Here is a 24,449-nt window from a genome sequence, read left to right on the forward strand (position 1 = left end):
ACGGGCAGCGGGGGGGGGCTCTTCTCTCCGGGGAGCGGGAGGGGTTCGCTTTCCCCCGAACCGGCAGCTGCGCCTCCGAAACCGAGACCGGCGCCCCGAACCGTGATCCGCGCGGCCTCTCCGGGTGCAGCGATTCCGCCTTGATTCGGATCTCTGCCACCCCCCCCTCCCCCTTTCCCCCCGGACGTTATCCCCAGCTGCTCTCTGCCAAAGGAGGCGCGTTATTATTTATGAGGCTCGGAGTCCTGGAAAGGCCGGGCGGCTCCTCGTGCCCTGGCTCCGCTTGGGAGTTGGTCCCCTTCCTGGGAAGAGCCCCTGGCACCTCCGCTGCTTGCAGCTGCCGTGTGCGTTGAATTCCTAAATAAGCCGCCCTGGGGGTTTGCCCATATTCCCACTTTTCCCCCCTGCAAAGGCAATTAGCAGGAAGCGACACGAGCCAGCCTGAAGGATGAGTTTGCAACTGATGGCGTTCGAAGCCGAGGACTGGAGTCCCTGTAAGATGGCCTTGAAGGTGAAAGTTATATAGCAGTGGTTCTCAACCTTTTTAATGCTGCGACCCCCAACCGGTCGTAAGTTGAGGACAACCGGTTGTAAGTCGAGGACTACTCAGCTGGTGCAGCACCGTTTGCAGAATGGGACTTTTGGCGGGCTCAGCAGGGCAGAGACAGCCTGGACAATTCCTATTGGCTTTGGAAAGCCAAAAGAATTAGACTCTATTCAAGAGAGTCTCTTCTATTGGCTTTCAAAAGCCAATTGAATAAAAGGGAGTAGCACAGCTAAGGAAAAGGGGGGAAAAAATGGCGGACTGCGTTGTTTGGCGACCCCCGTGAAATGGTCGTTCTACCCCAAATGGGGTCGCGACCCACAGGTGGAGAACCACTGTTATATAGGCTTATGCGGGTTAGTTGATGCCTGGAATGGAGTGGAAATATTGCCCCGGTCTTTGAGAATTGGACTTACAATTGAACGGGAGAAAAAACCAGTGGCGTCCTCGCTGCCGGCTGGGCTTGGTTCTTTTCTTGCAGATATTTCGGTGCCCAGCTAGGCTGGCAAATTCAGAAAACCAGAAGCACTTTGTTTTCTGGAAGAATCTGGATGGCTAGGAGGGTGATGTGATAGAATTATGGAAGTCTACCAAAACAGTCTCCAGACCAACTTATGTTGTTCGTCCATCGATTTCGATGAAGACCTTGACATCTTGTGGGTCGTGGGCCGTCAACGATGTGTCCGTAGGTGGCTTATAAGACCGATGTTAGCACGGAATGTTCTGCCACATACTGAACAAAGAAGTGTAGACACTGTTAATTCAGCATTTGCAGCTCTGGCTTTGCGGAGTGCTCGCTTTTCTTGTGCCAGACCAACTTATACCTGGTGCAATTAAGGTGGAGTTATTCTGAGTCTCTTTCTCCCGCCTCCTCCTCCTCCTCCTGGGCCTTAGGGTCCCTTATGAAAGGGCCCCCTTCCCTCCCTCACATTCCTGCCTCCTTCAACCACCCAGGGTTGGTCCTTGTGGCACCTGGGACCTGCCTTTTTTAAAGCCAGAAACCAGGATAAATACCTAAGAGAGCGCTGCATCTGTTGGATTTTTCTGCCCTCTAGCAGTCCACCCTTTCATGAGCATGACACAGGATCATTTTTCCAAATCCTTTGCTGATATTAAGGTATCTGGTGTCAACAGCATTTACATGATCGACTAAGGAGATCGCTCCACATGATGAAAGGTTGATGTGGCAAGATTTGTCCTTGACAAATCCAGACTAACATCAGGCAGGAGCTGTATTGCTCCAGATTGACCTCTTCATGATCTGCTCCAGAATCTTCCAAATTATAGGTTTTAATACTGATTTGTATGTAGTTTAAGGGATCTTCCTTTTTCTCTTTTTTTGCAGATTCTCCACCCCCCACACACACACCCTTCTGTCATCTGGCACTTGCCAGTTCTGCAGGATTCTCAGTGACTAAGCATGAGGTCAGCCAAACCAGCCACAGGATCCTTCGGTATCCTAGCAGGCGGTTCATTTAATTCGGAGAGCTCTTCCCCAAGCATCTTTCGGTCGGCCTCATTCTTCATCCTGGCTCCTTCGTCCTGCTTTTTGCATGGCATCTTGTTGGGGAAGATGGAATCAAAACAAGAATTCAGAAGCACTGCCTCTGGTTTGATAGCGCTTAGCATTTTGCCTTCTTTATTGAGCGGTTGGTATGCTTCCTCTCTTCACTCTGAATGCGTCAAGGCTCTCTGCGTTGTTCTTGGCATCCTTTGCTTCCTACCCTCGTTCGTTCTGAGTTTTCGTTTCCTGTCACCAGATCTACAGTTCTTGGCTGTCTGCAGGCATCTTTGGTGACCTGGCCCTTGTCCCGGCCACCAAATGTAACTTCTTCTGCTTTGTTTTTGATTGTTTGGAGACGCCTGGGCTAAGCAAGAAGCACCCAGTCAAGGACAATGGATCCTCCTGTTGTCTGCCTGTATCCTCTGACAGTATTTACCCCCAAGACCACTGGGAATTTCCCGGAAAGACCCAGCTTGCAAACTTCCCAAGGTCATTCAATTTAGATTTCTGAACATGAACGGGTGCTTTTCATCAAGAGTACTGCCTGTAGCTTTTTCCTATTGTCTTCCTCCTCCTCTTTTATTCCTTCTGTGACTTTGGGACTAACGGTATCCTTCAGCGTCCTTCCTTTACTATATTTCAGTCCCCCTACTGGGTCGCCATGACAAATATGAAATCCCAGTTGCCCTTCTGTCCTTAAGGTCTCAGTGGGGCTGTTGCGTTGTCCGAAACTCATCGTGTTGGGAGATTTCAGCTCTAGGGTGAGAGGGTTTCCTCAGGAATGGCTCGGAATGGCCTAATCCAGGCATTCTCGTTCTCTGGCTCTATGTGAAGATGCAGAACTTGGGGGACCGACTCTGAAAGGGCCCACTGGCCCGGGGTGGACTTGCAAACCAGCCTCCTTCCTATGTAGGGGCCGGATCTGTCCCAGAGACCTGGCCTCACTGTGCACTCGTGTCGCCAGCTTCATAAAGGTGTTATTTCATCTGCCTCTGGTTGGATCCAGTTTCACTTGACTTAAAAGACCCGAGCCTTTGTGACTGCTTCACTTAACAACTGTGTTGCCAGTCCCAATTGGGTTTGCTAAACGAGGACTGCCTGTATCTCACATTTGGTAGTTGCTGAGGTTTCTGAAACCTTCACGTGTATAATTACTTTTGAGTTTCTACACCAGTTTTAAGAAAAGTTGCTGCCTCTGGTTTGGGCTAAAATATTTCTGCAGCTCTAGGTGGCTTTCCGAGAGTCGGGTCAGTTCGGAGGGCTCCTTAATTGTTTACCTTGCAAGGCCAGGTGAGTTTCCTCCTCTCTAGAGACTCCCCCCCCCTTATTTTTTTTTAGACTGAGCTCTGCAGCTTTCCTTTGCCTTCCTCCTTGCGTTTCCAGGTCAGTTTCAGGAGCTCTTCAGAGGGTTTCCACAGCAATCGAGAGCCTTAATGCTAAGTCAATTGGCTGCTGTTGGCAGAGGGTGAGCTTTGAACCACACACATTCCACTCAGAGGGCCAGACACAATGGCCGGACTGCGTCTTTTCCCAGACTGACCTTTTGACGGTTCCTTTCCGGTGGTTTATGAACTGCCCTCTAATCCCAGCCATTCCAAGCGGTGCCCCAACATGGTTTGCAAACTGGTTTTAGGGAGGAGTTTTTCCTCCCCAAGAAGGAAGCTTGAAGATGCAAACTTTCTGCTTCGTTGCTACCCCAAATATTCTCAAGACTTGGGGAAAACATCTTGGTCTGTTCCCCTTGCTATCTGATTTTACCTTTATTTTGCTTAGGAAGTATTGTAAACTTTATTAAAAGTAAACAAACTGCCTCCTATTAGATCAGGGTGTTATTCAAACTTATTTACGATGCGAGTTGAATTTTAATTCAGCTGTGGAGGTGGTTAGGAGCATCAAGTTTCTGGCTTTGTAGTTGAGCAAGTTTGGTTACTCAATAGGGAGACACTGGTGAAGCAGGCACAGCAGCGCCTGCATGTTCTGCGTTGCATGGGAAAAAGCGGATCTTCCTTCCCCTGTCCTGACCAATTTCTACAGAGGGACGATGGAGAGCATCCCGTCATACGGCATTGCTGTCTGGTTTGGAAGCATCCCTGCTTCAGACAGGAAGGCGGTGCAGAGAGTGGTGAGGACGGCAGAAAAGATCATTGGCCGTTCCCTCCCTCCCGTCCAGGACGTGGCACAGAAGCGCTGCTCGAGCAAGGCCTGCAGGATTGTCTGTGACGCTACACACCCTCTTCACGCCCTGTCTTCCTTGGGGGGAGGGTATGGGTAGATGTATATGAGTATTACCTGTATTAGTTAGTTCAAGAATTGATTCTGGCAGCCATAGTTTTTTCTCGTCATCTCAGACTCCAGGGCTGGTATCGGTGACATTTTGAGGGAAGGCTCAGGAAAACATCTGGTATGGCAAAGCCAGCTGGGAGATTCTAAGCCAGTCACTTTCTCTCAGCCCTAGGAAGCAGGCAATGGCAACCCGCTCCCAAAATCTTGCCAAGAAAACTGCAGTTAGGTGAAGATGAGTCCAGGTAGTTGCCAGGAGTCAACAAGGCCTCAAACATACATAAATAAATAAAACATAAATATAAAAAATTAAATAAAGAAAACATAAATAACAAAAAAACCAGATCCTGGCTAGAGATTTATTTGAATTTATCCTCTTCTTGACGGGCCCAGTTGCATTTACCATCTAAATCTCTTTAAAAGACAGAACTTCTGAGAGGTTCTGCCAGCCTTCCTTTTGTATCTCTTCTGGGTCTTTTTAATCACTTTAGCTACATGCACATAAAATAACCATGTCATTTGTTTTCAATGTAGAATTTGAAGGTTTTTTTTTTCTTTACAACAGTTAAGCCTATAGCACATGCTTCTCAAAAGGACCTAAAGAGAAGTTTTAACTGGGGCAGCTATGCCGTGAAGAATATTTCTGCATCAGCAATTAAGATCTAAAAGGCTTTAACAAGGTAGGTTTCCTAAGGAATATTGAAAAAAACGAAACCCTCCAAGAAAGCAAAGCTTTCTATTTTAATGAGAACAAGATCACATGGAAAAATTAGGAACATTATATACACAGTTTATTTACCTAATTACCTGTACAGGTTATATTTATTCTGTGATTTGGAAGGTCACTGAGTAATAAAATAATATCTATGTTCGTAATAGAAGATACTCTGTTTTAGAAAGTAAAGCATTTAAATTACCTAGTTCCAACTTTTTTAAGATACAATATTCACATTCTATTTGATTGAAAACCTCTCTACTCAAAATTCACAGCAGATTATTTTAAATATGTGTTATAGGGTACCAATAACTGGATTATAATGAAATCTGATGTCATTGATATTCTAATGCTTACAAACATTAATTTCAGTTATTTTAAAATTCTTTAAAATTAATTTATCTCCCTACAGAATTGAAACATAAAATTTTTAAAACAGTAAGAGTGCTAATATTAAACAGAGCAATACAGAACAGTCTGGATTCTGCAAAACTTTTAGTATTTAAGCTGTTTTCTAAAAACCAATATTTTAAACAGAAAGATTATACACACATCATTTAAAAATTACCTGTGTTCCCTGAACAATATAAAATTTTTATCTTTTTTATAATACAATATATACTAGATGCAAGATGCAAACTTCAAGACCTCTCCATGCCCGGCAGAAATGCACAACAATCAATTTATAGAAAAGGCATGTCTTGTAACTTCGCAGCAACAAACACACTGCTCTAATTCAAATAAAATGTAATTATGAAAAAAAATAAGAACTTGTTTCTATTTTTGCACCAGATCTTGCAGCTTTACACTTCAATTACATACTCCATTCTCCCAATCTTTCCACATCACGTTTTCCACATACTTTAGTTCAGTCATAACCTATTAAATGGAAATTTATTATCACCACACCATATTTTCTGCATAACATGTAGACATAATTTTAAGGCAAGGCAATCTATTTGCAAGGAATAAAACCAGAACAATGTCAGTATTCATCAGTATAAAGGTTTTGGGGGAAAAAACCACTGATGTATTGAAGTAGATTACATTAAGTGCTGTACCTATACAATAAACTGATTATTTGGCATCTTCCATAAATCCACCATCACCACTTACACTCTACAAAGTCTGATGATTTGTTGACATGTATAAGCAATGTAATAGTGCTAATTATTGGACAATATTACTAAGAGATTTGTGGAAAAGCTTGGATGTGTCCTTCAAAGTGGTCCTGATGTACAGATTTTGAGTAAAAGGCATCCATTCTCCAAATTGGAGTGTTCCAAATTCTGCCAAGGAAGTTGGGAGAGCAGACCTTCTCTGGATTTAAAACAGAGCAGAGGAGCTCAAGGACAAGGGCTATTTTCATCCTGGTAGGTGAGGCTTGTTATGGATCTGTAGGGATGATTCTGAATTTGCAGAACAGCAACATTAACTCTTCCCCTCCTTCCAGCGATGAGAGAAGCTGGATGCACAAAGGCCAACGCCTTTTGAAAGGCACAACTAGGCTGGTGGCCTCCAACCACCGTGGATGGTTTGAAGAAGCACTGTGCAGTTGGGCTACCAGATCATTATTTTGTTACTGACAAAAGGAGATTTACCTGAAAGACAAAGCATATTTATTTTTTTAGAAGCACAAATGACTTCCTTGAAAATTTATAAAGCAGATGTCCATTTGCAGTTTCTTCCGGAATTAAAACTACCCATGTCCTCTGTCCAGCCTTTCTACATTCTCCCCATAAACCTTTATACCTAAAATTTCACTCCCAAAATAAAGGACAAATAGTTTTAAAAATAGAAACTAAAAGAAAAAAGACAAGAAAATAAGCTGTTAGAGATACCTGTTCCATTGATGGACAAGCTATGATCTGGAGATCTTCATTACTAAATTCTTCTTTTAAGACCGCATGCAGCTTTTGAAACACTTGCTGGATATTGTTCTTAAAGAGAAAAAAATACTTGTGACTTCATTATCCTAAAAACAGCATGCGTACAGACACTGGCTCCAAGGTGGTGCGATGGGCTTCCACTCAATCTTGCAATAATGATGATAATGCAAAACAGGAATTTCACGTATGCTAACTCTAAAAGTGAAGAAGGTGTTAAGCACATATTTACAAATAACGTTGGATGCTACCAAAGACTTACCCTCACGGGCTTGAACAAGATGAATTCGGTGTCCTTATTGGACAAATAAAGTGACATACTCTGTAAGGTTGGCGGCAGTTTTGTTTTTATCCTCCTGTATGTTGATGACACCAAGTCACTGATCTTCACTGTAAATAAAATACACACAAAGACTCTCATGCTACAGAATTTCTTCCGAAACAGTTCTGGGCAATATCTCTCTTTGTGTTTTAGGATGCTTTTCTTTTCACTGACTACATTTTTATATACGTAGGTAAATCACTCTAAAATCAACAACAAAGCATGGGAACAAATAATACATTTAAGAATGTGATTACTAGGAATCCTTGATTTATAGCTATAGTTGAGCCCCACAATTTCAGTCACAAGTTGTGATAGCTTTGAAGCAAGTCACCCTGTGCCTGGACCTGATTTTAGGAGGTTTTCTGCAGGGTTAGTAGGGTTAAGCGGACAGGGCAGTTGTTAAACAAACCCACTGCTTTGTAACAGTTTCCACCTGTTGTAACTTCAGCAGGTCACTAAGCGATCGGTTGTAAGTCATGTGCCACCATCCCTCCTGCGGGATGGCAGCTAAGAAGGACCAAGCAGACTTAAGAGGGTTTCCACTTTAAAATACAACACTGATTTCTTCCATTAATGTTAAATTTTGCCTAATTAAATCGAAAACAGATTGCAGCTGATTGAAGAGCAATCAAAACCTGTGAGTTGTAGCTACTGAATAAAACTTGCAACAGTGATTGTACTTAAAAAGCCTTCAAAATAAGCAAGGCTCATAAAGAGATCACAAGAGTTTTTCACTGTTGGAAAAAACCTACCTGGTTGCGCCCAAGGCTGCTGCGAAAGGTTGTATTTAGGGCCCCTGGCAGAGACCACCGCGGTCAAGGCCGAAACCTAAAGGAATGAGAGAAAATACACAGTGTGTGTTAAATAGGTGTATAATGCTTCACAGACAGCATTTCAGCGGGCTCAAAAGGTTTCTTATGTCCCAGAGCACTTTTAATTGGCATCCAGCAGCAAATCTGCCCGTTCACAGGTCGTCTTTTTCTTTCTTAGAAAGCAAAATATAAAACGAAATCTCAAGCCTAAACAGGGTGAATCAAGATGATAATAGTGGATTTCTAGTATTTTAATACCTTGGACAGGAATTCCTGCAGGGGCTCCACCAGCTGCTTCGTCTGCTGCTGGATGAACTGCTCGCAGGCCAGCTTGAGGTGCCGATCCACGTCCTTCTTGGAGTCGATGTAGTGCTCCCTTATTTCTGGCGTGCCCTAGGAGAGGAAGGCGGGGGGGGGTCTTCAGAAATTGCCACACCCCCAAAATTATTTTCTCACGCCCGTCAACCTTTCAACAGGTGTTCTTTACCTCCAGTAAGAACTGTATAATTGCATTGTGGCTACTTAGTCTGAAGAACTGTGGGACAGTCATGGGGTTCAGAATTTTAAAGGCAGCATCTGTGAAAAGAGAACTGCTTTAAGGAATATTTATGAATATTTGTCTTATGCATTCAAATCGAATGGAACTTGTAAGAATTCTCATGCAAATTTTGAGGATCACATAGAAATCATACGTATGCAGTATGTAATTGTGATGTTTTCTTAGTAATATCCAGCCTACTGATAATCCCAAAGATGCTTTTTCAGGAGGGTTTCCCTGTAATTCCTTTGACGTTTGTATCTTAAGTAATACGTACTAGAGCCCCTTGAAATAAGTTCATTTTTTCCCTTTGAAATTGATGTACTGTTCCTCCCTCTCTCTTTTGTACACGTATCCACCACCCCACCTACCACCCCTTTAATTTTATCAGTAACTCTGCTTTTATAGTGAATAACACTGGATAAAATTCTGACAGGGAAGAAAAGCCAGAGACAGAATATTGAGTTTTCTTAAATTTTGTGTAGGAAGAAAAACCAAAGGTTTTTTTTTTTTTCCAGGAGGCAACTGGGCTCTTTTGTTTTTCTTTGAAGATGTTTCACTTCTCATCCCAGAAGCTTCCTCAGCTCTGACTGGATGGTGGAGAATGGAAGGATTTATACTCCTTGCAGACAGTTGGTCCTTTGCTTTCTTTTAGAAGGTCATTGAGGCCACCTGGAGGTTTATCTGTGTCCTCAGGGTCACCTGAGTAGTGCAAATGGTTCCAGTAGTCTGCATTTTTTTCCTGGAAATCCGTTCACACTCCCAAACCGTTCGAAGGGGGTTCATCCCAAAGTGCATGGCTAAAAGTCCATGGAGGTTCTCCGTCCTCCAGGTCAGGGTTGTCCCAAAGGTGCTTTTTCAGGAGGCAACTGGACTTTCTTGTGTTTTCTTTGAAGATGTTTCACTTCTCACCCAAGACGCTTCCTCAGCCGTGACTGGAGGGTGGGGAAGGGCAGGATTTATACAGACCGCTGGTCCTTTGCCTTCTTTTAGAGAGTCGTTGAGGCCACCTGAAGGTTTATCTGCATCCTCAAGGTCACCTGAGGGGTGTGGATGGGTGTGGGGCCTCCTTGGAACTGCGGAAAGGAGTGTGTGTTGTGGAGCTGTGCTTTCTGCAGGGGTTTGTGGAGCCTTCTTGGAACTGCAGAAAAGCATCTTTTGGACCCCCCTGCGCTGGATGGCTGAGAATCTCCATAGGACATTCAGCCTATGATGAAGTTTTTATTGAGATGTACTCAAACCATACAGGCTACAACCCATTATCTCCCCATTCCAATTTCTGACCAAAAACGCCCTCTATGCACAACGGAAGGCTTGCAAGATTCCGTTCATGCAGCCTGACACTCAAGTGCACTTAGCTGATCTAGCCCTGTTTCCTGCCTGGAGGACTGGAATCAGTTGGGGGGGAGGAACTTTGGCTGAAGGGTTTCCCATCCCTGCTGCGCATGGGACCCCTTAAATCACAGCCCTTCCGTGCAAGTCAATACCTCTGGTTTTCTTCAGATCCAGCGAAATTTCCTTAATTGTGAATTCAGTGTGGAAGGGAGCAATTTGCTCACGAAGAATCAAAAGGTGCTTTATTAGAAAAAGCTGCCCGTCGATTTGGGTCTAAATACAAGAACAACATAGGTCACGGCGGGTGGACACAAGAGCACCGGCCTGTAACTGATCAAAATAAGCCAGAAGCAGTTTTGAGGCCACACAGACCGACTGAAGGCAAACTGGACGGCCTCCGTTTCATCAGGGCAACCCCCCCCCCGTTCCCCCCACTTGAATCCAGCCGCCAATGCCTCCCCGCTTGCTTCTGACCTTGCTTTTAGCAATAGACTCTGCAGCCGCCAACAAGGACTGTGTGCAGGCCGAGAGCGCCTCTTGGGATAGTCCTTGGAAGACCGTTCCCTGGAGGAGGGAAAAAGAGGCAGCGTTTCGTAACAGGTCGAAGGTACCATTTTAATTTCACCCAGCACAGATTATACAGCCGGCACCCCCATTTTGCATGGCTAACTGTGATTTATTTACCTTAAACTTACCAGGCAATAAACCTGAAACAGCAGGGCAAGTTAATAAAGATCTGCGTTTTCCCACGTTTGATTTTAAAAATTTACATTTGTCCACGCCATTCTAATTTTTAACAGATTGGGGAAAATTAAAATAAGCGTGAGGTAAAGCCAAGAGGTGCAAAACATACAATGGGGGAGGGAATTCATATTTCAGAAGTGAAGTGATTTGTAATTCTGCAGCTGCAAAAGGATCATTAGGCTACTATTATGCATTTAAAACTGAAATATACATTACCAAAGGATAAACTTTAGCGCTAAATAGTTCTGTGAAACCGCTGCCATAAACTTTGAATGCCAGAGCTATTAAAAGCCTATCAAATATAACTCAGGATTTGACTTTCTGTCTCAATTCTAACTTTAGAGAAGGTTAACCATCAAAACTCTTACGCAGTGTGATGTGAAACAAAGCCTGTTTTTTTGTTTTTGTATGAACGGAAGACAATATTTCAGTGTGCCAACTTTGGTCTTACGTGTGCATTCTCTAAAATTCTTGAAATTAAAAAAAAAAAAAAAGTTTTAACGTGAACTGCTTACATCAATGCACCTATAAAGCTTGGAGAGACAGACCAGGGTCCTCCTCACGGTGGGATACCACATCCCGTGGAGGTCGGCGGGGGAGACGGTGTTGTGGGCTCTCGGACTACAAGGTTCCGACGTGTCTGTGAATACAGAAGATCGCATATTTAAAGATGCCCAGTTATTGCGCAGGGTTACCGGTAAGGTAACCAAATGCCTGCTGGGCCTATGAAAAGCATTCAAAACTGCCACAAAGGAGGTCTCAAAATTCTTCAAAAGCTTTTACAGTCACACGTTCCCTGTGTAATATACACCATTCCTTTCTGCGAGATGGTTTAAATCAGTGTTTCTCAAGCTTGGCAACTTGAAGATAATGTGGATTTCAACTCCCAGAATTCCTCAGCTAGCGTAGATGGCTGGGGAACTCTGGGAGTTGAAGTCCACACACATCCTCAGGTTGCCAAGTTTGAGAAACTGTCAGTTTTTGGTTTATATAGTAAGGGATCATCTCCATACGGCACCGTGTTACACCATCCGCTGTACTTAAGAGCGGAAGGAAGCTTTTCAGTGTTGTTGGACTGAAGCCCCAGGGGCTCTCGAAAGGCAGGGCAAGGCTCAATCTTCATCCTTTAAACCAAACAACGTTCAGAAAACGACAACCTACTAGTAACGACGGGTATAACCTTTCAAAGAGAGACTTAAGACTGATCCACACAAGCCAATGAAGTGGTTTGTGTCTGTTTTCCTCATGAGATTTCTAGATACCGAGAATCAAGGGTCCAAATACAATTATTACCAGCAAGCTTTTTCAAGGACACAACTTTGCACAACTGCACATACATACCAAGTTTTACCTCGCTGCAGCTGCCTGGATCTTCCTGCTTTGGAGCTGGCAAAGAAGCCTCAGCGGGCAGCTTCTTCTCCTCCTCCTCTTTTAAGCTCTGGGCAATTTGCTGCCAGGAAAAAACCCATTTTGTGAAGAAGCCCATAAAAAATGTTTTGCTTATTTTATTATTTGTTATAATTCTCTCTCTCTCTCTCTCTCTCTCTCTCTGTCCTCAGAGTTGATCTCGCTCAATACAGAATGGTTCCCTGGAGCTAAAAATCTTCCCGCAAAAATAGTGTCTTGTGTCGCAGACAATTGACTGATATTATAATACTGAATCTTACTTAGAGGATAACATTTTCATTCGACATCAGTCGGTGTTGTTGTACAAGAAAGCCCTCAACCCCGAGTGGACATTTTGCTTAATGACTTAGGACAGAAATTATAGGCTCAATTGTAGTTATAAGTTGAGGACTATATGTTTATACAGATTTAGTTTAGAATAGAATAGAGCTGGCAGGGACATTGGAGGTCTTCTAGTCCAGCCCCTTGCTCGAGCAGGAGAACCTATACTATCTCAGACAAGTGACTGCCCAGTCTCTTCTTAAAAGCCTCCAGTGATGGAGTGCCCACAATTTCTGGTGGCAAGCTGTTCCACAGGTTAATTGTCCACAGGGACGTGCAAGGGAAGGGGCAAAATGGAGACAGTTTTGTGCCCTCTCTATTATTTGGTCATGAACCTCTCAACACAGTTCGATGCCTCAAACTCAGGGAGTGCATGGCAACATTTGACTCCTCAAAATAACAATAATTTTTATTTTGAAAGTACAAACATTGTCAGGCAGTGAGCTGGTGTCCGCCGTGCTCGTCATCCTTAATGCCCCCTCCTGTCAAGACAACGCTCCGTTTTCCTCTGCCAAACCCTTACCTCCATCATTTCCAACTTGGCAGGATAGGCCAGGTCCCCGGGGGCAGGCTTGTAGCCCAGAATGTCCGTCTGAATGTAGATGTGGGTCCTGTAAACCAGCCGCTCTTGAACATCTTCCAGCATCTGCTTCACTCCAGCAGCGAAAGCGCCCAGCTGTTTCACTGTGAAAAAAAAAATTAAAGTCACCCTTCAACTTTCTCCTAGTTATGATAAAAAAAAATTCTATCCACTAATTCTGTCCAGATGCAAACAGTATTGCCATAAAGACCCTGAACTGAATTTAGGATCGATCTCTTCGTTGTAAACCTTTTTTTACTTGCCACTGTATTTCATTTCCCAACAGGGAACAAAGTACTGACTGCGCAGAGGACGGACAGGCTTCCAAGAATAAAACCAGAACAATTTTATTTGATAACGTTTACATATTATTAATTACTAATGTTAAGATTGGCGGTGCGTGTGTGAACTACAACATCCTTGCGGTCAGTTGTATCAGGGTGAATAACTGCAGCAGCCATAAAACTTTGAAACTGGGTTGTAAGGAGCTTGTGTGTGTGTGTTCCGTTGTAATTCTGAAAAGGTTACTAAGCAATTGATTGCCAAGTGGAGGATTACCTGCAGATACCCTCCAGTGATGTTTAAAATGCTCCCTCTTCCCTTGATTGTTTCATTCTTATTTGTTCCACTTACTGTGGTTTTGCACGTGATCTTCGAGCATTTCGTTTTTAAGGATCCCGCAGAGTTCAGACAAAGTTTCCAAATGAATTACGTGGATGATCAGCGGCCTGAGAACGTCATATAACGACAAGCACAGCTTTTCCAAGAGCTGACTAAAAAAGAGGAGAAAAAACACATCAAAAGATCAGAAGTGTTAATAAATGGCTGGCTCTTTCCAACAAAAAATGAAACCTAAGGCATCCAGCCAAAAGCGGATGGATAAGTGGGTAATTTCTCTCCACACTGCTACTGGGATTTCGTACGATAAATGATAATATTGCACGGACCACCTACTCCAGTTTGGGTGTTGGCTTTGTGAAGAACTCGTCAAACAGCTGATGCTCGTCCTGGCACACGTGAGCCATAAAGGCACAGCCGCTTCGTACCTGAGATCAATAAAAAAACAAAACCAGATGCACAGACATATTGCTATGATTTCTGAACTCGTTCCTCTACTGCTGAAATCTACCAAGGATGATGACTTGGCAGTTAGGAATACTTTACTGCAGGTCCCTGAGCTATCAGACCAGAGTCACTTGGTTGGCTGTGCCCCGGCTTCTCCGTTTCTGTTTTCCAAGCCCTAAATTTATGGACTGGATTGTCACCCGATGCTATTAAAAGAAACGTTGCTTGCAGTTTCAGTCAAGATATAAAGGACTATTGCAAAGTCAAATTAGGAAGCAGAATTACTCAACACACGCTACTCAGGTTTTAGCCAACCTTAGTTAATTAATTCTATCTCTCTCTAGGATCTCTCAAATCACAATGAATTTTATTCAGCCTGTAAGAATATTGGCCGAATAAAATCAAAGTTCCCCAGGCAATTTTGATCTCTTCTGGAATTGTTAAAAAAAAAAAAAATCAGGCTTGTGCATGATAAAACTGAGAGAGAAAAATACATTTCACTGAAAGCTAAAAAAAACACTTTTATGTGAGCAAAGTATTTTCCTATTCAAAAGGAGCCACCATTTCATTAAAAAAAATGAAAACAGAGAAAGATAAAACAACAAAAACCACGATTTTACCAGAGCACAATGATCTCTGTTGTTTCGATTTGTTAATTCTGTGACAGTGCTGGTAATGCTGGGCCCCAACAGCTGTTCCCTCTGATGCAGGTAACAGAGGTGGATTTCACTTAACAGTTGTCGATATCTAGACAAAGGGGTGGGGGACAGAAATTACATTTTAGAGATAGTAAACACATCCCTTTTTATATCCCTGTTCTCTGTTTTTTTCTCTGTTGAGAATGGGCAATAAAAAGTGAATGGATTTTTGGGGGGGCTGCAGTCATCTGCATGACTGAAATTACGCAGACAACCACTGTGAAACAACAGTGCAGCGATTGTGCCATTTTCAACATTAGGTATAATTTTAAATGCCTTTCAGTGACAACCCTGGAAATACTCAACAATTTATGGCCTCACCCGCTTACGAGAGGCTGCCTCGCCCAGTCACCTAAAAATAATCCGAACACAGAAAACTACACAAATCTTCAGCTTAAAAAACTATCATTGCTTGCTTCCAGTTGGTTGCTAGAAGCAAAAGAAAGGAATATAAAGTTGGCTTCTTTGATTGTGGCTAAAACATGGAATATTTTAGAACATTCTGGAAACCTTTATTGAATTTTTGCCAACATTTGGACAGAAATGACAACAATTTTTGGATTGGTAAATGGTGGGGGGGGGGAGATGAAGGCAGCTATGTTATGTAATCCCCTAGGGCAGGGTCTTCAAAGTTGGCCCTTTTATGACTTGTGGACTTCAACTCCCAGAATTCCTCAGCCAGGCACGTGTGGAATTCTGGGAGTTGAAGTCCACACGTCATAAAAGGGCCACGTTGGAAGACCCCTGCCCCAGGGGATGGAGGAGCCATCAATCTGCCTCTCCTTGTTGCAAGGCAGATGGGGAGTTAGTTCTCCATCCTTTTTTTCCATTTCTCTTCCTTTCTCTCCATTTTCTTTTTTTTCCTTTTTGCACTTCATATTTCTTCTTTTCTATTCTTTTTTCTTCCAATTTCAGTTTGCACTGGCTTCTACCACTGTAAAACTGTTTAATGAAGGGTATTTTTTTTTTTTTTTTTTTAAAGGAAGTGGCACAGTGCTGCCTAGGCAGAATTCAGCATCTCTTGAGAACGTCTTAGGCGTGTCGCTCTCTTTCTGTGGCTTCCAGGACGGAAGGACGGTGGGCTGGAATTATCCTGGGCTTAAAGGACCCCTAATACTACATGCAGTTCAAAAAAGAAACCACAGAAATGCGTACAGATTTTAAGAAGTGCAGTGAAAATAACAGAGAGACCAGAAACTAATTGAAAGCAAAGGAGCTCTCGGGGTCTTCACAGGGGATTCCGAGGGCAGAGAAGCCAGGCGGATCCCCAAACTCCTTCTCCAGGAGGTCTCCTGCATGCTGGCCACAAAGTTACTGATCCTCATTTGTCTCCAGCTGCTCGCAAAGTCCCGAGCTGAGCTGAGGGGGCCGAAGGAGGCCCTCCCGGTCCAAGGGAAGCCAGAGGCTGTCCCACTGGGGCCAGGGGGGGGGTCTCCCCAATCAGGCCTGCTGTGCTCAAGGGTGGAATGAGGATCAGGTGGCACCTTCTTGTGCCTCAATCCACAGAATAGTATTTTGCATTAATTTTAATATCAAATGCAATAAATAAGATTCTACGTACTCTGGCATTTTCTCAGATCGTTGCTCGATTTGTTCAAAAAGTGTCTAGGGAAACAGAGGAAAGAAAATAAAGGTAAATGATTCCTCAAATAAAGTTTTTTTTCCTGTTTCAATTTTTCTTTTAATCCCATTCATTAACTCCCCAGAATCCCTTCTACACTCCAAAAGAGACTCTTTTCTGAAGAAATACCTATGAAAAAAACCTCACCTTTCTGTCCTGCTAGACTAAATGCCTTTCCTTTTCAGTCCTACTAATTCAAATCGCCCAATGTTTTTTAAAACATGAAGAGTCAGGTATAATTTCATGACCCAGCAGAGAAAGAATATAAAACCCCAATTCCCAACATGTTCAGGTAAAGCAGCTAATTCCAGAGACTAAGAGATAGCGAAGTGAAGCCAATATAACAAAAGTGTGATTCAATTATATAAAAAAAGGATTAATTGGATGTCAGCTACGATCTTGCAAAATGAACCATCTGCTGGTCCAGCTGGCAGAGCTGGCTTTTATCCCAGTTATACGGCAGTGTTCTAGGTGAACACCAAAGCCTGCACGGCGCAGGACGTGACGCAAGCATCTTCAGCACCCACCCTCCAGCTTTGGCCCCAGTGTGGATCTCAGCACTAAGCGCAATTGTCAATTTTTAAAGTATTCTCGTAGGCCAATGGGCATACATAAACAAAACGAGTAAGTTTTGTTGGAGTATAAAGTAAATACCTTTTCACAATAATGTTATGTTCCTTCTGACAATCACCCTCCACTGCTTGACTTACCCTGACTTTGGGTGCAGCAGCTCTGAACTTCACATAAAATAAAGTAAAGGCGTTGTCTGAATTTGGAGCAACCAAAGGATCCTAAAAGAAACAGACAGTTATCTCCTTGCTGCATTACTGCACAACAGGGGGAAAAATATGCACTATGTATTCAGGGCCAGGCCAGGTTCCCAGCCCTTTTCTAACTGGTTTACAGAGTCAACCTGTTTCTCCCCCCCCCCAAAAAAAACTATCTGGGTCCTCATTTTACCGACCTCGGAAGGAGCCAGTGTGGACTGAGCTGTGGACTGAGCTGTGAAAAAGTGTTTGTCCTTTTGGGGGGGGGGGTGTTTCTGAATACAATTTTCTATCTCTTTGTCCCTGAACGTAAGTCCTAACAAAATGGAAAGGGGGGCTGGGTGAACAGAGAACACCAAAGGTGGGTATTTATTTCATCCGACAGAAAATGCAGCCCTTGGTCAAAACGAAGTTGCCCAATAAAACACTGCTGAGGACATTTTTGCAGATGATTTTCATTTAGCGCCCATGTAACACTATTTAATATATATTAATAACATACCCTTTTAATTAACTGATTTGTGAGGTTCTGTAGGGTATTCACAGTATATGTTTTCATAAGATGCACCGCTTTAGAAAGACACTGGTTACACTTTGCCAAATACACAGCGTAGTCCCTAAAATTTGGCTGCAAAAGAAGGAAAGTGTGTTAAACAAGAACAAATAAAAAAGTTAAATAATTAATAAGGGAATGATGGATTTCCTGCTTCAAATTGAACGTGCAGAAGCATTTTAGATAAGCAAAGTTCCCTCTGCACCAAATTAAAAGCAAGCAAAAATGCCATTTTTGTTACGGTATCCATCCACGCCAACTTTAAGACTTGTGGACCTCTAGGAGTTGAAGTCCACAAGCCTTAAAAGTTGCCAAGGTTGGACATCCCTGACCTAACTACTGAAAAAAAAAAGGAACATAATCTTTGGGCTGTAAGGCAAATATTTATGATATTGCTCAGGTCTACAGACAGAAATTAATAACTTTATTTATTAATCAAATTTATACACCACTCATCTCGCTCTCCAGATGACTCCCCACATAAAGTCCGTGCAAAAATAAAATTAGAAGGACGGAGAGAGCATCCTCAAGGCCCCAGACCTACACAGTTCTGCCCTTTAAAGCCCTGTGTAGGATACGAATAATACCCACATGGGAGGAAACGTAGGCTATGCAGTCATCCAGCTTGTTCAGCATCGGGATGAAACTCTCGCTGCTGACAGACAGGGTAGGTGAATTCAGTTTCTGACAGGGGCAAAAAGAAACCAAAGTACACAATAAATAAAGATGCACAACCAAAGAATCCTCCATTCAGTACGATTACGACACAATGTGCTTTCCAAAAACAGTATCTTTTTAACAACATTATCTCATTATTTTGTACCCATTTTTATACTTTGAGGATTCTCTTTGGAATGACCGTCTTTTTAATCCCAGTTCCATTAACAGAGAAGAGTTAGGGAGCTCAACCCACAGCCATTCAATGGGCTTGGAAAGGACGCTAGCCGGTTCTCTATAGGGGGAGAAGAATCAAAGGTCCTCTGACTAGGACAGGAGGAGGAAGTTGTCGTGATTCCGTGCCAGCCTATGTTCCCAACAGCTGAGTCCGGGGAATCTGCGGAGGAGATGGAGGAGGCATTCGGAGGGCCATCAGGGTCAGAGGGAGGCTCTGATGAATTACAAGACTCGTGGTTTGATGAAGAGCCTGGGCCCTCCAGTTGTGTTCTGGATGAAGCTCAGATGTGTGGGGAGAGTGAGTCGGACTTGGAGGATTCACACCTGATGGACATGATTGATGCTCGTAGACGCTGGCAATTAGCTAGAGCAGATCAGCAGCAGTCAATACGACAACTCCAGGGGAGAGGAGAAGGCATTGAGAAGCCACGCCTTGGGACTGCTTTATAAAAAGGGAAGGTGTGGGCGGTGCTGGTTGCTGAAGGCAACCGTTTGTAAAGAACCAAGGATCGTGGTCTGTTTTGTTTTATCAGTGAATTTCTTGTTTAAACTTCTGCTCTGTTTACTTTTGTAACCAATTATCTGTTAGGAAAGTATTCTGTGTTTTTGTTTTGGAGAATAACTTCTCAGGACTGTTTTGAAAATAAAAAGAGGTTGGTTTTCCCAGCCTACTGTTTAGGAGGGGTTTGTTCTTGTGACGTTAAGAAGGACGGACGTAGGCTGGGACAGAACAGAAGTGGAGCGATCTGGGTCCCTGGATGAAATTTCCGTTGCTAAGCAACACTGCTGCAAAGTGCAGCATCGCATGGCTGCCATCGTTAGGTGGATCCTGCCTGGTTGTGGCCTCCCAGGTGAATTAATTGCCCTTCTCCATCTCCTACTAGTTCCCCCACTGATCTGTCAGAAGCTGGCAATGAAGGTCATAAAGGACCGTCACCTCACTGCAGGACACTGCAATTCTAAGTTGTGCACCAAGTGACCCCATTGCAATCATGTGACACCACTCTGGGGACCCTTTCAGCACCAGGGCTTTGAATGGTGGCTGAGTGAGGGGCCCTTCAGTAACTTGTGTATGTGCTCCACCTTCCTCTATTGTCTTGTGTTTAATCTACCATTTTAATACACCTTAAAGAGTTTTCCTCCTTTGCTGCCTTTAAGGATGAAAGCCTTCAAAATAGCACAAGATATCCTATCAAAAGATTACTTGAAATAAAATTTTAATGAATTCTATGTATATTTCTGAGTTTACTAGGTTTCAATCTTAAAATGGCAATTATTAAATAAGAACAGCTAGTCGTCAACATTCATTATGTGCTTTTAGAAAGAGCTTCTAATGCAGAGACTGGGCTGTTCTGGATGGTAAGAAGCTGAGCAGCAATATACCTACTGTGTTAATATTTTCCAGTTCGATGAAATAGGACAGTTTCTGGTGGATGTTTTCTGCCAGGTCCACGAGCTCTGACTATTTAGAAAGAAATACTATCAGGTAATTAAAAGCATGTTATAACGTACAACAGGGAGTCCTTAGTTGCTTCTTAAAAATCATAACATATTTATAGGTTATTTATACTGACATTTTAGTATATTTCCTAACATTTCACTTGGATATAAACTTGATATGGCAGTGATATACAGAGGGCAATAATGCTATTGTAATGAACTAAATGAATCGATTATTTTTTAATTCATAATTAAGGAGCAAGATGTACTACAATGACATCATTCTGGTGTCTTCATTCCAGTGTGCTGGTCTAGAAACAGGAGATGCTGAGTTCCAGGCTTCCCTTCAATACGAAAGCCGGCTGGGGGTCTTTGGGCCAGTCCCCCTCACACCGCCCAATCTGCCTCACAGGGTTATTATTGTGTGGAAAATAGGAAGCAGGAATATTAGGTATACATGCCACCTTACCTATATCTAAATTATAGATAAAAGGCAGGATAAAAATATAATAACTACAACAATAGTTCTTCTTTCTTATAAGCCAGTGTTTCCCAAACTTGACAATTTTAAGGCATGAGGACTTCAACTCCCAGAATTCCACAGCCAGCAACGCTGGCTGTGGAATTCTGGGAGTTGAAGTCCTCATGCCTTAAAATTGTCAAGTTTGGGAAACACTGTTATAAGCCATTGGCTCATGGTTGCAGACCTCCATCTCTTCAACAGTTATATTTGTGGTAACAACACATCAGAGGGAAAAAATATAGCCAAATTATACGAGAGCTAAGGCATGTGATGCTAGACTCCAGAACATCAATTCCTGCATTAATGGCCTTGGGAACTCAAAAGCTGATCTTCTGCCACTCAGCTCTGGAGTTACCTGCTCTTTTAACAGCTGCTCGCAGGCTTCATGCAAGGTTCCTGTTTTGGTTGAGACAAAGAGGTATTGTTCCTGCAGTGACTTAAGGTGCTGAAGAGCACAATTCACATCATTCAGTATGGCATCACACTGCTCTTCAAATCCAGAATAAGCTGCCCTGGTCAGCCTGGAGAAACAGAAGCACACAAACCACAGAGTGCCTTTAAGTGTTTGCAGCAATGGGGGAATTGATGAAACAATGCAGAAATTTTGGACTGCCTATTGAATAGCTACTGCATGCAGAATTACGTACGCTAATTCTATGTGTACTGTGGTTCATTTGAGGCACTCCGTTGGGAAAGGAGACGGTAAAAAAGAAATTGAAAAAAGTAGCTCTGGGTAAACTGGAGAAATAACAGAATATATAAAATGAGTCTAAGATTCCAAATAACTTGTTGAATAAGTGAAACAAAGGGAGGAAGAAAACAATGTTCAATCTACAACAGGGGTCCTCAACTGGTGGGCTGTGGCCCACGGCAGATTTGCAACTGGGCCGTGTGAGTGGCAGGCCAACACATGTGTGTGCACACAGCCCAACTCGCATAAGCGGCAGGTACATACACTGCCCCTCACACAAAACCATCCCCTCTTCCCCCCCCTCCCTCATCATGCTGCACTGCCAATCTGGAAAGGCTGGGGAATGATGGTGTACAAGATATAGAAATTAAAGTTCGTATCGGCTGCTTTAGTTATTATTGATGGCTACTATACACTGTTATTCAAATTACAATCAAGAGAATAAATATATATATATATATATACAGACCGATATTTGGTCTCTTCATCTTGATCCATCTGTGCACGAAGTTGATCAAACCACGAGAAGAACTAGACGAGTGAAAGGATAAAGCTCTTAAATATCACCCTTAACTCAGAAGAAGCAGACAATTCGTTCTGTGTATTGTTTGCTGTTCTAAAAATGTTGTTGAAGAAAATAATATTTTATCAATGTTAACTAAAATCTGAAGAGAGCTGCATACTGATTTTTTTTCCCCTCCACCTTGGCAAGGTTTTCCACAAGTGCTTTGCCCCTGCCTCCTTCCTAGGGCTGAGAGAAAGTGACTGACCCAAGGTCATTAGCCAGCTTTGTGTCGAAGGCTGAACTAGGTTTCCAGCAGGATGCCTTAATCACTGCACCAAACTGGCTCTCAAGCGCTGTCATTATTTCTATTTGCATAAACTTGTGGGTTCTTCCCTCCCAAATCCCAGCATTCACTTTTCCTCCCATTTTCACCCAAGTTCAAAAGACAGAAATGTACTACGTCAACCCAATGTAACTTGAAAGCCCACTCTGGAGTTCTGGTAACAAATTAAAGAGGCTTTAGATGCATTGACTCTAACATCCTCAGACTCCTTAAAATGATCCAACTGAAGAAAGGAGAGGCCAACATTGCCAGCTATCCAGGAACTGGTTATTTCAGTCCCAAATGGAATTGGAAAGCTAAGGGCCAAATTAGTGATTAGAGCTATGCAGTGACATGAATTTGAAAAGGAAAAGATAACTTGCTTGTTGCAGCCATCTGAACCTCCTTAAATCAAGTGCATTTTTCCCTGCCTCTGGCTGGTCAAAGACACACATTCTTCCTGTATGCTCCAAATCATCTTTGCCTTTTGCAAACTGAATCTCTGCACAAGTAGTCATCTGTAGTTTTTTTGTATTAGTCCAGAACCAGAGAGAGTTTGCTGTTTCTTTGTGTCTTTTTTTTTACCTGCTGCGCCGTTTCAATTCTTTCATTTTCCATACCAAAAGAAGAGAATCCTTTCAAGAGGATGTTCTCTGTGGATTCTGGCAACATGGCTGTCAGCGTCACCGTTAATGATGGCTGGACCAGACTATTTAAATCTTCTATGGGTAGCTGTTAAAAGAAAAAAAAAATCATTCAATAAGTCTCCTGGCAGGTGACAATATTGTACAAGTAAATTGTATCCGGCTTGTAAGTGATAAAATATTGAAGCAAGGTCTTTACATACTACTAATATACATATAATATACACATTCAAATCATATTTAAATACCAAGGGAGAATCAAGCAGTAACAAACACACCACAATCCTCCAGTAGCAGTAAGAATCACACGGTCCAAGGGCCAAACTGGAATATTAAACTACAATTAACATTCAAATCCTGCTAAAAAGCCAAGCCACATAAATTTACCCATGTAATCTTGACATCCTAAATTGTAATATTGATACAATTTTCACTTTTCTTTCCCTAGTTTCAGTACATTAAGTTTTCAAAATAATAGAATGTTAATATATTATGTAGCCAATAACAGAGACTCTTGGTAGCTGAGGGTTGAAGGAGAAGCCCAGGGTGGTCTCTCAAGCCGGGTGGTACCCAGACTGGATCCCATCGTCAAGGCTAGGAGGCTTTGCTAGAGCCAACCCCTCCCCTCCCTTCCCCGCTTCTAGACCAATGATGTTGATGATGACAATGATGTTATCCATTATTTAGTCCATTTAGCCCAGGGGTTTTCAACCTTGGCAACTTTAAGACTTGTGGACGTCAACTCCCAGAATTCCTCAGCCAGCTTTGCTGGCTGAGGAATTCTGGGAGTTGACAAGGTTGAGAACCCCTGATTTAGCCGATCTTATCCATTCAGTCGTATCCCACTCGGGGGCGATCCTCTGGGCCGGCTGCTCTCCCCACTCCTTCCTCCTTCTCGGGAGTTGCCCTCTGCTCTGTCCGGTGCGTCCGATGGTGTGTCCGGCCGGCCCCTGTTTTTGGGCAGCCTGGTATCCTTTCATCGCTAACTCCTCCGAGCAGAATTGCTTTCTCTCCCGCGCCTGGCACGGCCAAAGAGGGCGAGACGCACTTCTGACATTTGGAGGACTTTTCCCCGAGGCTTCTGCTTCGCTGGGGGGAGAGACGTCTGCAAGAAAAGCTCCAAGCCCCGTATCGGAGGAGGGAGAAGGGGCGCCCCGAAGGAGCCCCTTCCGCGACTTCTTCCCAGGCACCCTTCCCGCTCGTCCCAGAAGGCTTCACTGCCCCGGGCTTGAATGCCGCCCCTCCCGCGGGGCTTCCGCGTGGTCTCCTTTCCTCCTACCCAGGCCACTTGCCACGACAAGCCCGCCCTTCCCACCCCCTCGCTCCCCACCCGGACGGGGGAGCTCCCGCGAGAGGGGCCAGCCTACCTCCGGCGGCAGGGGCAACCCCGGCGAGGCCCCGCGCAGCTCCAGCACCGAGTCCCGCTGCCGCTCGCTGAGAGGCGCCAAGGGCCGCTCGGAGCGCTCCCACCAGCTCAGCCGCTCCGCCGCCGCCGCCGCCGCCATCCTCGCCCCCGGCCAGCAGCGCCGACGAGGCGGAAGGAGGGGCCGCGCGGGCGACGGAAGCCGAAACGGGCAAACATCCGCCGAGAGCGGCGCCACTTCCGGTGCGGGGATCCGGAAGTGGATAGCGAGCGGACCCTAGACTTGCGAGCGTTAGAGTGACGCCTGGGAGGCGATTCCAAGCCCGCTCTGCAGTCCTTTGCCTTCCCTCCGCGGGGAGCTCTTTTCTCGCA

The 24,449-nt window shown here is 43.8% G+C and overlaps 1 protein-coding gene and 1 long non-coding RNA gene across 3 annotated transcripts; one reads left to right on the forward strand and one right to left on the reverse strand.

Moving 5' to 3' along the window:
- The first annotated feature begins 46 nt into the window (after positions 1-46).
- On the forward strand, positions 47-5,807 carry LOC120309924. Its single transcript, XR_005557224.1, has 2 exons — positions 47-511; positions 4,894-5,807. It is a non-coding gene; the product is annotated as an uncharacterized LOC120309924 (long non-coding RNA).
- On the reverse strand, positions 5,103-24,297 carry COG3 (component of oligomeric golgi complex 3). Of its 2 annotated transcripts, XM_039347639.1 has the most exons (23): positions 24,082-24,295; positions 22,656-22,802; positions 21,713-21,774; positions 20,908-21,073; positions 19,977-20,051; positions 18,287-18,379; positions 17,645-17,770; positions 17,086-17,166; positions 16,316-16,359; positions 14,677-14,803; positions 13,946-14,037; positions 13,625-13,764; positions 12,935-13,095; positions 12,025-12,133; positions 11,199-11,323; positions 10,414-10,503; positions 10,092-10,212; positions 8,554-8,642; positions 8,325-8,459; positions 8,007-8,082; positions 7,192-7,319; positions 6,885-6,983; positions 5,103-6,644 (listed from the first exon to the last, which is right to left on the reverse strand). In XM_039347639.1, exons 1-23 carry the CDS (start codon positions 24,217-24,219, stop codon positions 6,615-6,617), a joined length of 2,454 nt encoding a protein of 817 aa, XP_039203573.1. In that variant the 5' UTR covers positions 24,220-24,295; the 3' UTR covers positions 5,103-6,614. The 2 variants fall into 2 exon arrangements, with proteins under 2 accessions (XP_039203573.1, XP_039203574.1); XM_039347640.1 differs by lacking the exons at positions 5,103-6,644; positions 6,885-6,983; positions 7,192-7,319; ... (1 more) ...; positions 8,325-8,459; positions 8,554-8,642 and adding an exon at positions 9,233-9,680 and having other exon boundaries at positions 24,082-24,297.
- Positions 24,298-24,449: the final 152 nt, after the last annotated feature.

This window comes from Crotalus tigris, unplaced genomic scaffold, assembly GCF_016545835.1.
Source record: "Crotalus tigris isolate CLP2741 ecotype Arizona unplaced genomic scaffold, ASM1654583v1 scf7180000018097.2503214, whole genome shotgun sequence".
NCBI classification, from domain to species: domain Eukaryota; kingdom Metazoa; phylum Chordata; class Lepidosauria; order Squamata; family Viperidae; genus Crotalus; species Crotalus tigris.